Source organism: Rhipicephalus sanguineus, chromosome 6, assembly GCF_013339695.2.
Source record: "Rhipicephalus sanguineus isolate Rsan-2018 chromosome 6, BIME_Rsan_1.4, whole genome shotgun sequence".
NCBI classification, from domain to species: domain Eukaryota; kingdom Metazoa; phylum Arthropoda; class Arachnida; order Ixodida; family Ixodidae; genus Rhipicephalus; species Rhipicephalus sanguineus.
In genome coordinates this window covers 51,372,598-51,390,139 of record NC_051181.1, presented here as the reverse complement: position 1 = coordinate 51,390,139, position 17,542 = coordinate 51,372,598, and the positions used below count along the sequence as shown (strand labels likewise).

Genomic DNA, 17,542 nt, shown 5'->3' with positions numbered 1-17,542 from the left:
CGGGAACTTCCCTATTAAAACTCGTTTGTCGCCTCTCACCCTTTCCTTGACTGCTTCTGCGCATGTAGCTAAATTCGAGTCCCCGGCGATTATCACGTGATCCGACTTTTCTGCTGGACTTTCCCGCACCTGGCCACTGCACCTGTTACTAGCGCGTGCTACTGCTGTTGTTTTGTCCCCTCCCGTTCCCAAGACTACTTCGCGGAAGGTGGGTCCTGTGACCCTTGCACCTGTCTTTTCCAAACCTGTTTCCCCCTTCGCGCCTACCACTGTGAGGGTCGATGCCCCATTGTTCCCGCTGTCGCTTGCTTCCTTGTTCCCCGTGGCTACCTTTGCTGGCATGGCTACCTTTGCTAATCCCTCCTCGGCTGACTTAAGCCTTTCCGCCATAGCCATCGTTTTTTCCCGCTCTGTCGCTACCGCTTTTTCCAGCTCGGAGATTCTCACCATGAGCTCATTCTGGGCGGCCACCATTATTTCCATCTTCGCCTCTAACTCGCATTGCTTACACTTGGCGTCAGCTCTCTCTGTCGTCTCATCCTCACAAACCTCTATTTTCCGCCCCATTCCGCATCCTGAACACTTTACGGTCTTTTTGACCATGGCTATAGATCGTTCACGCGGCGTATTAGATACACTTAAAGCCAAATGATATCACAAAACTCCGCAAGTATGTTACACTTCAAATCACCCGTGCACCTTTCAGCCACGTGGTGGCCGAACAAACAGATATTAAAAAAACAAACAAAAAAACACCCGAAGCGACTGTCACACCCCTTGGTACCAACAGTACAAAGTTGTAAGCTTTATTAAGCTGCAATAAGCTCTATTAAGCTAGTGGCTTAACTAAAAAAACAAGCTCGAATCATGCAAAAAAAAAAAAAAAAACTTATCTGACGCTGTCATTCCGGAGCCCACGAAAAACACGTCCGTCCTCTAACACCAGTGTCGGCACACCTTGTAGCATGGTGCCGCCACCGGCGGATATTATGCGTGATCCCTCTCTCGAGCAGTGGGAGGCCGTGTTGATCAGCTCAGACCCAGTCGTCCAGACAAGGGTCGTGGAGTGGGCCACACAGGTCGCCGTCAACCTTGGGTTGATGGCCATCTAACACGGAATCGTCCCCAACTGTTTTCTGACGAAATAAAGTTTTTCCATCCATCCATCCATTAAATCTATCTTACTACAGAAAAAAAAAACACGTGAATTCACAGCCCTATTCTCTGCCTCTTACGGCAGTATGTCCTTATTTTCCCACTACTTAATTTTGTCCTTTCTCTCTAATTTTCTGCCACCAATAGTCTAACCGTCTCTTACTTATTTCAATCGCGGGTGTGTTCAGCTTTCCAATGCTGTCCCTAAAGTCCAAGGCTACATATAGGCTCGTGCCCAAACGTACAGCTGGGTGAATGTCTCCACATTCAATCAAAACATGCTCCGACGTCTTTCTCAAGCCTCCTGCCAGATTGCGGGATTCCGCAGAACTGATTTGCAATATCACAGCCTCCGAGATTGCGCACCGGCGCGCAATCTCGGAGGCCGTGGAATATTTACATCAGCAACATTTTACAATGTTGTTGTGTTTACAGTAAGCGTTCATCCTGTGCTCTGGCGGGGTCTTCTTGCCTTCGCGCTTATCCTGGCAAAGGCTGCATGCTTGGTGCGAAGTCCGTCGTCAAGGGGGAAGTGTCCGAAAATGAGCTCCAGGGGCGTAGCCAAGGGGGGCGGGGATCAATGTCCTCCCGAAATTTTTCAATTTCGCCTGCGTATATATACACGCACACATACAAATGCACGCACGAACATACATAAAGTACGATTGAACCCCATCGAAAAAAATTTATGGCTACGCCTCTGATGAGCTCGAGTGTTTAATCGAAGGCTTGACGCCCGGCATGCAGTTGCTTGGTACGTATTGTACTCAGGCATAGGCATGAATCATTCTTATTCTTCCATGCCATGCTTAGAACTTCGTTGTATCAATCTATTCGCAATGTGGCCGAACTCGTACTCCTGCGCGCATTTCACCTTTTCAAAATTCGCGCCTGTAAAAATTTGACGTCATTATGACCAACTACGCAATTACAAAACAATTATCATTAACAGAACAGCAACTAATCACTTTTCATATACAACTACGTTTAATAAACTTTGTAATAAGCCGTTGTACTGGTCGTACAATGAAAACTGTCGCCTAGCAACGCACAAGACGTCATCAATGTAAACATGGCGCCTCGCATCGTTTTCCACGTGTAGTCGCGTTCTGTGGCGGTGTATGGCAGTTTCAAGCTTGCACAGTCGTGTGATTGTGACCTGACACGTTTGAAAGTGCAGGAAACCCTGTTGGAAAGCGACGTCCAACATCGAGACAACGCCCCAAGCGTAAACAACCGCGATGAAGAAGCGTCTCTTCGTGGGCAACCTCGGTTCCTCTGTGACTGACGGTGATCTTAGGGAGAAATTCGCGAGGTTCGGTGAAGTCGAAAATGTCGAGCTGCACACCAAGAAGGACGAGTCGGGAAAGCCTTTCAAGACTTTCGCTTACCTCGACTTGAACATCGATCAAGAGAACCTCGTGAACTGTGAGATATACGGTTTCATGCCTGTTGCCGTCCCATTCCTCCCACGCTACCGTCTCGTTTCTTCCGTGTTACCGTCTCGCTATTGTTACAGTGATGGAAGTGACTTTTTACTTGTTGGAACTAATTTCAGAGCAGTAAAGGTAGCGCTTCGGAGCAGCCATAACTGTTTTCCGAGCAGAAAAAATACTGTTCTGGAGCAGCTATTGGTGTTTGAGCAGATGGCAAAATATCTCATACAACTCCTGGAGTTCAAAGCATTGTCAAGGCGTCCAATAAATATTAATATTTATTATGAAAGATATTTCACAGACAACAACCAGCGTGAATTGCAAGAAACAAAACAATTAAGAAGATTGTTGGTTATCGAATGTGCCGTGAAATGAGCTACATATTTAAAATTCCAGTACTTGTGGCAGAAATTAGATCAAACCGGTAAAGCTGAGTACCACATTATAAAAGTAACCACGGTCACGTATAACTGTTGCCAAAGCAGCATGAGATCAAAGCAATCTTAGTCATTTTCACATTTCACCAAAGTAACCAGCGTTTCAAGTTGAAAAAAGAATAAGAAGAAAACAGTTAAATGAGCTATATCCTTGATATGCCAATTCTTGTTGCGTAAATGAGATCAGAGCCGATAAAGCTGCATACAAGGATGATAGTATACAGATTGTTTTCGGTTTCCTTAGGGCTTGCGAGTTGGTCACACGATTAAAGTGCCTCATCTACATTTCCTCAGTGCTGTTTCGGAGCAGTTACTAACAAAAATCACAGTTTGGAGGAATTGGAGCAGCACTTCCATCACTGTTATTATTACTTTTTTTCTGCAGGCATTAAAACTTACAACAGTGCCAAATGGAAAGGCACTGCCATTGTTGTGCAAGTAGCCAAGGAAAGCTACATTCAAAGGTAAGGCACTCAAATGTTGCAGGCAAATTATGGTTTATGCATAATTTTACTATCAACACACGAGATAAGGTGGAGTTTAGCAACGTAGGTGGTGACGTGATTAAGTAGTACTTTTGTGCAGCGGAATCGAGTCACTCTAGCGAAACTTACCGCCAGAGTTCCAGCCGCCAACAGATGTGGCTGACGGGAAGCACTGGTAGGATGCACACCAAATGAACGATACGACAGCCTCCAGGTCACATCACTTATGAAATGATAAATATACAGTACTGTAAGAAAGTGCGCGGCACTGCTTGAATACGGTAGGTAGCTTCGCTGCCGAGCACAAGGTCGCATGCTCGATTCCCGGCAGTGGTTGCTTGCCATGAGGGATGATTTTACGATGCCTTATTTGTTCACAAAAAGAGCACAATATTTGTCCTTGTTTGATGTTCGTTGTCTGAAGCCGCTTAAAGTTCACAGCTGCATTTTCTTGAAGCACGGCGCATATCAAACCAGTCACACAGGTGGAGGAACGAAGGGTAGATGTACGCATTTCAGTTTACGTAATTTGTTTGACCAGGCTTAAAGGGTGTTCCTGGAAAAGTAATGGCTGTCTTCTTCAGACTTTGCTAATAATAGTTTGTGTATGTGCCTGCATCCTTATTAAGTGTGAAAGTAGGTGTCAAGTTAGCTGGGTCCATGAATGGAAATGTTTTGTTTACAGGATTCAGCGTGAAGCCAAGGCTCGTTCTGCCCAGGACACGGGCAACGCCCCCTCAGATTCCGTATCCTTGCCTTGACTGTCAAATGAATTCTCAGTGTCGTGCTTATCATGGAAAGTACTCTCAACTATCTTAATTTCAATCACACTTTCATCATCACTTGTTTATTCATTTTTGCACACAGTATGAATAATTACTCATCAATTCATATTGTTTCGTGCTGGATTCATATTGGTTTGTGCTGGCTTCTCAGAAGTTTGTACGTTAACCCGAGTATTTGTTGTGACCAAAAGGCACTAATTAACTGTAGTCAGTTGTAACATGAGAATTAATATAAGCTCCACCCACATCACCCTGGTGCGCCTGACCCTCGTTTCTGCAAGAGAGTCATACAAGCAGGTTTTCGTTTGAAGCGCAAGTACTTTGTCACTGCTTGTGTGGATACTAGACATATTAGCAAATAAGTTTGTCTTTTCTGCCTGAAATGTTAGCTTCCGCTGAGTACAGATGTTGGAATCGGTGACAGAATTTGTCAGTGTTCACGGTTTTCTGTCTAAAACCGGCAGCACAAATGTGTGTCTGTATAGTAAGATTCCACTCTCTTAAATGCGTAAAAGTACTTGTTTAAGATACAATAAGCAAACATAATTAAGTATTTAGAATTACCTGGAACACCAGCTAGGAGAACACGGTGAGGAAGCTTTACTGTGGTGATGGCACAGGCATTTCTTTAAACTAAGGAACGGACGACTGGAATTTCCACTAGTTCTGCACTAGCTGTCTTCCCACTCTCGTCTGTGTATATGCGATCACCTTGAGTATGTGCACAGACGTGTTCCTGCTTGTGTTGCCTTTATAATGACTATGCTTATAGAAGAGCAGTGCTTTATTACAATGTCTTAAGTGTATGATTCTGAAACGTGCACTTTGTGTTTGTGTGTTCGTTGTTGTCCTGTTCGTTGTTGTCCTTGACTTTACGTACGAGTTACTTTTAAAATGAAACTTCCCTTTACGGTGAATCTGTGGAAATTGTATTTGTGCGAGATAGGTGTGGTTTCGGGTGGACCCGATATTTTTCTCAGGTTGTAACTGACTGTAGATGGTGCATGTGTTGCTTTGGTGCTCGAGTGGCTCAACAACCTTTAGCAGAGTCGAAAAACATTTGGCTGGTGTGATGCAAACCTTATACAGGTCTAAACCCGAGGAACCTGCAACTTCAAGGCTGCAAGGCTAGAGAAAGTTGTACTTTCTCACTTCATGCACTAAAGTGCTAGAAGCTCCGGCATTTTAATGAATAGATTATGTGGTTTCGGGCATTGCGTTTCTGTGCCATTACGCATTCACGCTATTGTTGCAAGCATATGACAAGAACCTCGAAAGTAAAAAGAAGAGCTACATTTGTCTGGTGTGCTTTTCTGCCATTGTGCTCCTGTACATTGAATATTCCCAGATCAGTGTCACTCTGTTATATCCAAGGTTGAAAACGGCACTTGTCAACCCCTATACGTTTTGGGACTCTTACGCGAGTTTGGGAATCTTACCTGTTCACGGCCTGCGATGTCACTGCTGTGGTAATGCTGTAATGTTGCCGTCTCTGTCATGCTGCAGTCATTCTTAGCGGTTCATGTGTTAGATTCTTTTTTTTTATGTGCCATGTCTGAATAGGCAACATGGTTGGCTCATGTTCCTGTTCACAACTTGCTCTACGAGGTGCCTATAATGTGGTGAAAGAAATGCCTGTAACAGTAATGAAATGTGGCAGAACAATCTCATCACCATTCAGTTTGTTGAGGATCCTTGACTGCTCGTTTGTGCCGTAGGCAGAGCCAGCTCATCTCAGAAGACCCGCTGAGATCAAGATTAAGAAGCCGGATTGGGCAGATAAATCTTCTGCACGTTTCAAGCCAGAAAAGTCCGACTGGTCGGACAGAACCTCGGCACGCCTTAAAAAGGAAATCTACAACGAGTCTGATGGGGGCTCGTTGCAAGACAGCAGGGCGTCTCGAACACCCACCATGGCACATAAGGTGAGTTTTATTGGAATGCTTGGTACATCTAGCGTTTCTAATGCTTCCTGTGTCTCTGATACAACCTTTGCTATCTGCATTTGCTCAGAGCAGCTCAGCATGATTGCTCAGATGTTTTGGGACACTAAAGGCAAATGACAGTCAACGTCATGGTGGAAGATTAATGTTTGAGAATGTCTGAAACATTAATACTATCGACAATAGTATCTAACAGTCTGGAAATTAAGGTAAATGAAGGACATGAACTGTGACTCCAGCGGGACATTTTAGTACTACCTAGCCCCGTGACATGGCAATTTTACAGTATAATTCCGTTGCAAAAGTACTTCAGCAATCAGAAAAAAAGAAAATTTCAGTGCATTGTAAGACGGTATGAAATGCTACCCATGTGTTTCTGTTTGATTCTTCTAAAAAAAGACTTTTAGGCATCACCCTCGACAACGACGTGAGTGACAGAGAACTTTCAATTTTTACCTGGCTTTACACTGCCCATGCACTTGTGTTTCAGTAGTCTTTGTTATCGCGCAGTGCCGCCCTGGCTTTTCTCACCTAACTGAAAGTAAAGGAAAATGGCACTTCTATGTATTCTTAATGAAAACCAACAGATAATGAAGCCAATGACGTTGTAGAAGACGTTAATTGTACTGTTGTAAGTGTGTTGTAGTAATTGTGGCGGCGATGTGAAGAAAGAAAAGTGGACGAAAAGACAACTTGCCACTGGCAGGGACCGAACCTTCGACCTTCAGATAATGCGCCCGATGCTCTACCAGTTGATCAATAAAGTTATCCATACCATACCATACCAATTGAGCTATGGCGGCGGCTGTCCCCTCGTCCACTTTATCGGGTATTTATGGGCATGCAAACCTGGGAAGGCGGCAAGCTGTCTTTTCGTCCACCTTACTTTCTTCACATAATTAGTACAGTAAAATTAACTTCCCCTCTGCCTTCCATCTGTTGGTTTTCGTTAAGGTTATGTCAAAGAAACAAGCCCTCAGAATTCCCTTCTTTCATTACTCCTATGTAATGTCATTTATGCAGATGCGATGTGTTTTACGCAAGGAGCTCTAGCGCCGGCTGGAGGGCAGTAAAGGGCAGCAATGAGATATAAGAACTCAACTCCTCACTCCGGACTGGGCATCTCAAATAGCACTAAGGGCATGTGGACCCTTAAAACATGATTTTTCTCTTAAGCTTTGCATTTCCTTGGCATCAAGTAAGCATTGCTAGGTTTCTGTAGTTGTATGTTAACAGTTCGTGTCAACCTGTTTGCCTTTAGCATCTCTTTAAGGGGGGACACTGCTCTTAAATTTTTTTTCTCATTTCTTGATCGATTTCTTGATCAATTTTGATGATACTTGGTGAGTTTGTGTATATTTGTGTGCTGATTTCAAATATGCAATTATCTTTCTAGTATAACCGGCAGTTTTTAAAATACAATATATTTCATGTGCTTTTTGGGGAGGAAGATTTTTTTTTAACAGAGAGAGTTACAAAGTAAATCAGCATATCACAATAACCTGTAATCAGAACTGAGTGCAATGAAACAAAACCTGATGTTCTGAGCCCATTAGAACAAAAGTTATGGTATGTTGAACATTCGCGAGGGAAATCGCAGCTTGAAATTGACACACTCGTGAATGTTCAACATATTGTAACTTTTGTTCTAATGGGCTTAGAACATCTATTTTTGTTTCGTTGCACTCAGTTCTGATTACAGGTTATTGTGATATGCTGACTTACTTTGTAACTCTCTTTGTTGAAAAAAAATCTGCCTCCCCAAAAGGCACATGAAATATTTTGTATTTTAGGAACTACTGGTTATACTAGAAAAGTAAATGCATATTTGAAATCAGCACACAAATATACATAAACTCACCAAGTATCATCAAAATCGATCAAGAAATGAGAAAAAAATTTTAAGAGCAGTGTCCCCCCTTAATGTGTGTGAAAAGTGCCACATCTTCTTCACAGCTAATGATTTTTCTTCTTTCGGCTAATGATGTGCTTAGTGCTGATGTGAGCGATGGGCAAAATGTAAGCAAAAAGAGCACAGCTAAAATGTGTGTGGGTTTCAAATCAAAGGTAAACATTTGGCAGATATCTGCGTAGTTAGGGACATACAAATTGAGTAGAAGGAATACTGAAAGCAAAATTTATTTTAAATTATGACATTTCGGAGCCCAACTGGCTCGTTCTTCAGGGCAAGACAGTGTGAGACAGCGCACTGCTTATGTGCACTTTTGTCACTTCGACCAGCTCGCGGACACTTTTCATAGACCTCTGGAGTAAACACCAGGTAACATCAATTGTGCCTCATGAACCTGTCTAGGCGTTTACTCCCAAGGTCTGTGAAGATTGTCAGTGAGCTATCTGTGCACCTGTAGAAGTGCCAGAAGTGCATATAAGCAGTGTGGTGCCTTTCACTATCCTGCTTCTTAAAGGGACACTAAAGGCAAATAACAATTTATGTCAGAGTGAAAGCTTAATGTATGACAACATCTAAAATGGCAATATTATCAACAGCAGTACCCTACTTACCGAGAAATTAAGCTAAGTGTATCACACGATGAGCGCCACGAGCGGGACATTTTGGAAGTGATAAAGATGACGTGGGAGAGTCCGACTACAATTAATCCCTCGTAATAAACTAGCTGCAATAAAAAAAGAACCTTCCGTGCAAGAGATGTGATAAAATGCTGCTTGTTCGTTTCTTTTTGATTCATGAAAAAAAGAACCTCTTTGGCGTTGCCATGGGGAACGGCACGCGTGGTTCAAAGGCTCTGTTTTCGCCGATCTGCACTTCGTCCGGCGCCCTGCTTCGCTCACGCGGTTGCGTGTCAGTGGTAGTTTCGGTATTGCGTACTGCCGCGTGTGTTTTGCGCGCTCGTGAAAGTTGCTCTGACAGAAAGTTCGACAAAATGCCACATGCATGTGATGTTGCCAGATGCCTGAATGGTGCAAGCCGCCAGTGCACGCCATTGCGCAGTAAAGGCAGGCAACGTTGGGCACGGCAACAGTGACGTGAGAAAGACTGCTTTCAGGCGGGTGATTTGAATTGCGCTAACACGATGCGGACCACTAAAACGTGATTTTATTTCAAAATAAGCACTTCCTTGGCACAAAAGTAGCACTACGAGGCTTCTGGACTGCTATTTCAACAATCAACGTCGACTTAATATTTGCCTTTAGTGTCCCTTTAAGAAAGATCCACTTGGGCTCCAGAACAGTATGACTTGAAGTAATCTCACTTGGAGCTTTTCTTCTTTTTAATTCCGTGTGCATTTTGTACCGTAGTGGCAAAGTCACCTTTTTTGAGTTTCTTGAAGCACTGGGGGGTGCTAGAAAATTTTGGGTTATAAATATCTGCTGGTATTCATTAAGATTGTTGCCCTACAAGAATGGTGTCATTTTGAGTGCATGAACAGCCCATAATAGCTGTTGCAATATAAAGCAGGCACCTGTTGCAAGTTCATGGAGCACATGGGCTGGTAGCTAGAATTTTTTTCGCATAAAAAGATAAAAGACAGGTGCAACATGACACGTGCCCACCACTCAGCTGAAACTGGTTGAAGGTTGAAGAGGTTTTAGAATTTGATAAAACTTCATGGTTAGTAAGGGCCGACATTATTGTCGACGGTGCCATAATTTCTTCCGCGGTTGTTGCACCAGGAGGTTTAGAATACGCGAGCGAAAAGTTTGTCATGCTCCACCCACGCAAGCACGCCGAAAGTGTGGACGTGGAAACCTACGTCATCTTCGATTCCTTGGCGGAGTCGTGCTGCACTCCGACGGAAGGTTCCTACCACTCACTGATCCGAACTAACTGCGAGAGCGCTGTTTATGTGACGAAAACTCAAGCAAGTACAGCGAAGTTGAAAGTTCTGCAGCTGGATTACAATATCTGGAATAACGACAAACAGCCAAGCGCTACGTGAACAAGCGTCTGTCGTATCTTCAACCGTGGCCTCTGACTAACTTGTGACGTGCCATTGCCACAGCTAATCGAGGAGGCCACGCTTCAGCAGTGGTGCTGTTGCAGCATTGCTGAAACATACCGAGGATGATGTTACCGCATTCACTCAGCATCTCAAGGAGCCTTGCGGCCACAGCCTCAGCTTTTTGGCAAAAAGTGCTATTTGCGTTCGCTTTTGAGAACTGTCACATCGCTTTTTGAATTCAGCAAGGATCAAAGTGTCCTTACATGCTCCAAAGCCATTTTTTTTAAGTGCTTCAGCTTCCCTGTAATTAGTACAAACAGATTATACAGCTTTGTGTGTTTGGGAAAAGAAGCAACACCTCACAAAAATTTTTGAATAGAGAATACAAAAACATGGCCAGTCAGACAGACTAATGAAACCTTTAGGTGAAAATATGTGAATGAGGTTAACGGATATACACGCTGTTTCCCAGTTATCTGGATGGATGCACGACTGCATCCTTGGAAGTTTAGGGCAAAAAAGTCTGTGTACCAGCTCGCCCATCTGTCCTTGTAATTGCAGTCTGTTAGCTGAGGGACTAGCGGCTCCTGTTGGCAAGTAGGAGAAATGCCACAAGCGATTGGCTAGCAAGGGAAGAGAAGGACACGACGTGACAATAAGCATTTGAAGTGAAGAGACGGGCTCACCGATGAACTGATTGTGCAGTCTGATTTTGTCGATGTAAGTGCGATTGTTTTTTGATCATCAGTCATACCATCATCGGTGGCAACCACTGGCAAGTGATATAACTGCCTTCTTTCTACCTGAACTAATCACGTGTAGCCAACTACGATACCTGTGCCTGGTGCTATTTTACAGACACCCAAAGGCGAGTTTGCCAACGAGAAAGCCTTTCTCTTTGATGACAACGAGGAGCAGCCCGGCAGTGACAAGCCCGTGCCACAGTGTAAAGCAGACGTGGCCCTCTTGCGTCATGCCTGGGGTTACCGCCTGGGTGCCGGCTACGACAAAGGCTACGGTGGTGGGGACGACGATGACTTCGAGGTGGTCCCCAGCAGAGACCCCGAGCAGGAGCAAGAAGCCAAGCGACAGGCAGCCAATGCCAAGCGGCTGGCATCAGTCAAGCAGCGCTTCGCCGAGAGCGACATGCAGCGGCGCCTGCTCCGGTCGGCACTGACATCTGTGGTGAGTGTCTGCGCAAGTTCCATTTTGCATTTTCATAATTGGACAGTGGCCCCCTGCTTGCAACGTAACCAAACATGGTGTGCAATGTTGCCACTGGAAATTCACCGTGCAGCTAAAAAAATGCAAGGGAAGAAAAAAGGCTGGCAGGGCCCATCACATCAATGTGAAATGGTCCTTCGGCTCTGGTACGTAAGAGAATGCAGGGGATGAATGCTGCTTGCAAAAAAGTAAAATTGAAAAAAAACTGGAGAATGTTTTTATAAACAGTGATGCCCGCCTCCTGATGTCATAATAACGGGACATTTCGGCTGGCTGTATCTGTGTCTTCGTCATAGGTCGGCAGAAAAGTTGGAGCTCAATCAGACTCACTCAAGAAATATATTTTGCTCTTAGGGCTCACTTGAATTTGGACTCGCCAAAATTTTCCTTAACCGGACTCACTCGGACTCAGACTTACTAAAAATTTTTCATCTGGACTCACTTGGGCTCAAACTCGCCAACATATTATTACCATAGCTCGGCATACTCACTCATGAGTACGCTCACTCACACTCCTTTGAACATTGTGAGTGTGAGTATGAGTGAGTGACGAGGGGTGTGAGTAGAGGTGAGTATGAATGTGAGTGAGTACTCATGAGTGTGAGTAGAAATGAGTATGAACGTGAGTGAGTACCATGAGCGTCGGCAGGATTTTGTCTTGGAGGGTGCAAGCCTGTGTTGCATCGCGGCTGGGAGAGGGGGAGAGTGCTGGTGTAGCTTGGGTGGGGGCAAGTGCTGGTGTGGCTTGAGGGGGGGCAAGTGCCCCTTTTGCACCCCCCCGCTGACGCCCATGGTGAGTACTCATTAGTGTGAGTAGAAGTGAGTATGAACGTGAGTACTTGTGAGTGTGCGTAGACGTGAGTATGAATGTGAGTGAGTGCTCGAGTGTGAGGAGACGTGAGTGAGAATGTGAGTGAGCACTCAGGAGTGGGAGTAGGCGTGAGTATGATTATTACTCAGGCAGGCTTACTCAGATGCAGACTTATGGCTAGATGCGAGCCTGAGTGAGCCGACTCATGAGTGAGTTTGCCGACCTATGGTCTTGGTACCATGAAAAACACACACCGGCAGATGGAGAACACAGTATACGTGCTCTCTTTGTGCTTGTGTTTATTGTGCTTTACTTGCAGTATGTTATACCAAGAAGACTGAATTTCTTCTGTCTCCTCCTATATCGAAAGAATTTAAACAAGCTTTCACTAGATGGTAAATTTTTTCTTGCATAGATTTGATTACCATATCCATATTTGCTATTTGTTCCTGACAAGCAGGGCTGGGCAAAGATACTTTGAAATTGTATCGCGATACGATACCAGATACTCAGGCAAGAAGTATTGGAGATACAGATACAAGATACTGCCGCAAAAATTGTATCCGATACGATACTTGGCAATTGTATCTTAAGATACTTCGATACATTCTCAAATTTGTTATTATAGATCCATATAAAGTAGCAACAAACGCCTATGCCCGAAAATGTCTGCTTGAAAATTTCTTAACCTTGGCCTATTTTGTTTCACTTGAATGAAAGGTCTGTTAGTATCTCATATGTTTTGCCCTTATTGCTCAAAGTACATTAGTTTCCTTCCAAAACAACTTATTGATGTTTGTTTTAGCTTCTTCACAGGACAACTTTTTGTACACTTCGCTGACAGCGGCACTTGCTTTGCACAGCTTGCCGACCATCTAGCAGGTTGCCATATAATCACAATAAGTTCAATAAGAAGCCTTCGCACGACGGAGCAAATACCGCTGTGGACTTTTACCTTGTCCGCAAAAAAGACAGCTTGCACAATACCGTACATCCGGACAGGTGTACAGCAGCAACAACGCTGCTAGCGACATTTTTCTTTTTTTTTTTTTTTTGGGGGGGGGGGGGGGGGGGGGGGACGCATGGTGTATACTAGGGGTTTGAGACCTTTCGCTAGCAGCCCGGCCCGCACACATGACCGTCTTCGTCTCATTTGTTTTTATTTTCTAAATAAGCATGTTCGTGAGCTGTACAGACATGACTGGTCTAAAGCATTCCTTTCGTGAGGAACATGTGGTCACCATGTGCTGAAACATAACCGTGGAACAAAAACTCTATATTTCAGAATCCGCGTCCAGATATCAGTCATTCTGTACATCGGTATCGATGTTTCTCGAATTCTGACTCCAAGTCCCCTTCAGAAATGACCTATATATGAGATATGGGAAAGGCTTCCTTTCAAACGTCATTTTGTTCAAACTCTCTCCCACCATCTTTACTGTCCCGGCCCTTGCAACTAAATTTCGCGACTGCGGCCCGCTGGCTATAAGCTCAGTTTGAGACCCCCTGGTGTATACGTAGATGACGTAAAACTGCAATGAATTTTTGTATTCTACTTATCTGACGGCGTAAAGGATTCTTCGTTGATATACTCACTAACGTGCACTCTTTTTAGCAATTTTTCTTCAACGAGAGAACATGTGCAACACAGAAACGTCTCAGACGTATTGTATAGTTCCACAAAACGTCGCAGGACACCGCCGCTAATCGCGCTATTGCCACTTATAGCTCCCATTACGTGGCGATTAGTAACGCGAAAAATATTTAAGAAAGCCTAAAACAGGAAAACAAATATAAGTAAAATAGAGAGGTGGTTGTGTATCAAACATTCACATTGAATGAGTACAGAAACACAATACAGACGGTGCCGTTAATAGCTATGAGCATGAAGTATTGTCATCTTACCTGTTGAGACAATAGAAAATTCAGTACCTATGAAAAATTGCCTGAAACGGCTCGACGCTCACGAGCAAAACAGAGAATTCTGTAAAGCAACGTTTCTCAAATACCCTTCCTAACATCTTTAAGATGGCCCCTAATGATTTCCAATAATATAATGCAAACTCAATTTCGCTATTTTCCTAAGCGGTAAGCAGAATGTCTTGTACTGTTTACTCAAGGTACGCCCACATAATTATATACTTGTTTTCAACATCGCCTTGGCAACGTGTAACTGTGTAAACAGTAGTGGAAATAAAGAAGACAGTTAGAAGAATAAAGCAGAGATCTTATTTCGGGAGCGCGTTACAAAAGACATACTGCAGTGACCATACCGGAAAAACAGTGCAGAGACTTAGATAATGTAGGATGCAAAATGACAGCTAAGAAAGCACTTGTGCTAATATTAAAATATGATTTCATAAATCCTTTGAATAAATGTAGCAAGAAGTGAAAAATACGGTACGTCAAGATATTTTCTGTTAGGTAAATGCTTGCTCTTTTAGATCTAGCATTTTACCAGTGGTGCTAACGTTGTTAGATTCTTATTTGCGTTCATTTAATTCATGGCATGCAAGTCAAACTTACATCCCCGATATCCTTCAAATCGCTGATATGTAAAATCCACGCGACGCAAAGGAACCCCATTTTTGCACGCATCATATTTCGTTAGAGAGCAAGCCGCAAGAGAATCTTCAATAACGACACTGTAGCAACGTCAGAATTTGCGCGATAGACGTGGCGCAGGACAGTGGCTAAGAGCAAGTGTCGCGGCATTGGCGCAACTAAAAATAAAAGAAATTGAGCAAACAAAAGGTACGTGGGTGGGGCGCAGACGTCCGCACGCTTGTCTTCCTCATCTTCTGCCCTCACTGGAGTACTCTGGCGAAAAATAAGATTGCGTCACTGCCCTTAAACTTATTCAGATGGCTTAGTGGCACCAGTACCAGCTTGAGAAGCGGAGCTTGGTCAGCGAATATGGTTTCCCACGGTTGTGTTGCGATAGAAGTATCTTGTATCTTAAGATACACGATACATTATGGAATGTATCGGAAATACAGATACAGATACTCGTATTTCGAGAAGTATCGCGATACAGATACAAGATACCCATAGAGTATCTAAGATAGTATCTAAGATACATGTATCTTCGATACTGCCCAGCACTGCTGACAAGAATCCGATGTATGTATATGCAGGTGAAACTTTATTTTTTTGTTATTGCTTAGTCTGAGAACTCCTTCTGTTACACTATTTGGGTATTTATGGTGCTTTAATTATTTTGCTTGCATCAGTACCATGTACTGCACTGTAGCCAACTGGGATAGATTGAAGAAACAGGCGAAAGTGCCTCAGACAGGCAGGCTGACATTTCAGTAGGGGGATCTATCTTTCTCAAAGGCGCCTTGTCATCCTTGGCGTGTTAGTTTTAAGGGGTTAGTGTTGATGTCATGTCGTCAACACTAACCCCCTTAAAACTAACGCATCAAGAATGACAAGGCGCCTTTGACAAAGATAGATCCCCCTATCGAAACGTCAGCGAGCCTGTCTGAGGCACTTTCTCCCGTTTCTTCAACCTATCCCACTCTGTGATTCCATCTGTCAGCTCCCATCTTGACTTTGGAGACTTTAGCCAACTGTAATTTGAAAGTGCAGAAAGTGACATAGCTATGACATCATTAACCACCAGCTCCATTTCTTGGTTTTTGTTTTTTAGGGGAAGGGTACGGTTAAAGCCAGCCTTTCTCGGGTATTGTTCCACACCTTGCCTGGCTCGTCACCAATGAAAGAGGATAAACTTCTTACAGTATTTGCATTGTCATACGCATTTCAAGCAGCCACCTGCTCCTGTTGTTGTGGTAACGTGTCATCTTTCAAATGCAAGCTTGCTGGCACTCTCAGTAGCACACCATGTTTATTCGGTATAGGTTGATCTTTCTTTTTTTTTCACAAATGTCACCAATAATTAGCGATCAACCTATATTTAGGAAGAAGCTTGACCTATATTCGTGATCATAACTAGTTGAGTTCCCGTGTGGCACCCACTGTTCTTTAGGCAGTGCCATCTACACTGGCACTTAAGGGGAGACACTGCACCAAAAATCAACTCTCTAACTTACTGGCCTAACTTGATGAAAATTGCAACACTTATTCAGTTTTTTTTTAGCAAATTCTGATAATGCAATTAGTTTTCCTCTAGCCTAATTAGTTCACAAAATAATCAGAAATTAATTGTCACTATGTAATATTCAAATTAAAAATTAACCATTGATTAAAAATAACTTAATAACATGTTTTTAGGTTCTCTAAAGCATAAGGAATACAACATTGCAAGCAGATTTTCAATAGCGGAATTAGATTCAAAATTAGAGCCCATTGAACATGAGCACACCATGCAAGGTAATAACAAAGTCAGAAAATGCTTCATATAAAAAATCTGTGAAATGAAAATTTAAATCTGCTTGCAACGATCTGTGCTGCACTCATTCAGCTATGCAGTGCAGAAAGAATTATCATCATATCAGCATCTGAAGCTGAGATATCGCAGCGATGGCTGCTGTGTAAGACCGTTATTTTCATTTTGAGATAAGTAAGAAAAACGAACGCATGCTTTATTTACACAAAAAATTAAACAAAATATGTACAGATTCCCCTTGCAAGCCACTAATAAGCTCCAGGGGCATAGTCATTTTGATCCTTGCCACCTTTGTGCCGTTTCTGCAATGTTCGTTGCACATTGTCTGCAGACACAAGTTTGCGCACAGATGACACTGATCGTCGCTGGTCCTTTTCGCGCATGCGTTTCGTGCTTCGATGGCCAGGGTTCATGCTCAGTTCGTTCAGAATTCCCACTGAGGTCTTTTCACGACCTGCATTGAAATTCATGACTGCTTCAGCCACAGCTGCCTCAATGCTGAAGAGTGACGCATGCTTTTCTTTTGGAGCGAGTGACCATATCAGTGAGTGTAGGCTCTCATTAGCATTTTGCGTTTTGCCACGCACACACCGCTCGAGAAGCTTCTTCTCGGATAGGCGCTGGTATATGGGAAGCAGAGCTTTCGCCACATAATCAGGAAGGTTGTATCTATGTCCTGGTGCTGGCTCCCCTTTGGCTTGTGCGGCATTTCGATGGCACCAAGAATCAGGACCAGTAGGACAAAGGCTGCGATTCGATTGACTATCAGTTGATGTTACGTGATGATAAGTCGCCGTCACAGCCTTTTCCATCTCCTCAATGTCGTCACCGTGGGACTTGATTGCCCAGCCATAGTAGGAGCTGAGTTTGTTGACGAGGTCTCCCGTCAACCTCCCCTTTCCGTCAAGTGGTTTGTCACCCTTGTGTTTTGACGTGGTTGACACATTCCTCCTTTTGAATGTCAATGAAGCCGTAGACTTCAGCCTCCT

At 43.7% G+C, this 17,542-nt stretch overlaps 1 protein-coding gene across 1 annotated transcript in view; it reads left to right on the top strand.

The window, feature by feature from the left end:
• Nucleotides 1-2,224: 2,224 nt before the first annotated feature.
• Nucleotides 2,225-17,542, top strand: part of LOC119395772 (nucleolar protein 8) — a 64,607-nt gene continuing 49,289 nt past the window's right edge. The window contains exons 1-5 of the mRNA XM_037662776.2: nucleotides 2,225-2,583; nucleotides 3,414-3,492; nucleotides 4,199-4,259; nucleotides 6,017-6,223; nucleotides 11,023-11,349. Coding sequence (XP_037518704.1) covers nucleotides 2,397-2,583; nucleotides 3,414-3,492; nucleotides 4,199-4,259; nucleotides 6,017-6,223; nucleotides 11,023-11,349 — 861 coding nt within the window. The 5' untranslated portion in view covers nucleotides 2,225-2,396. The remainder of the gene's footprint in view (nucleotides 2,584-3,413; nucleotides 3,493-4,198; nucleotides 4,260-6,016; nucleotides 6,224-11,022; nucleotides 11,350-17,542) is intronic.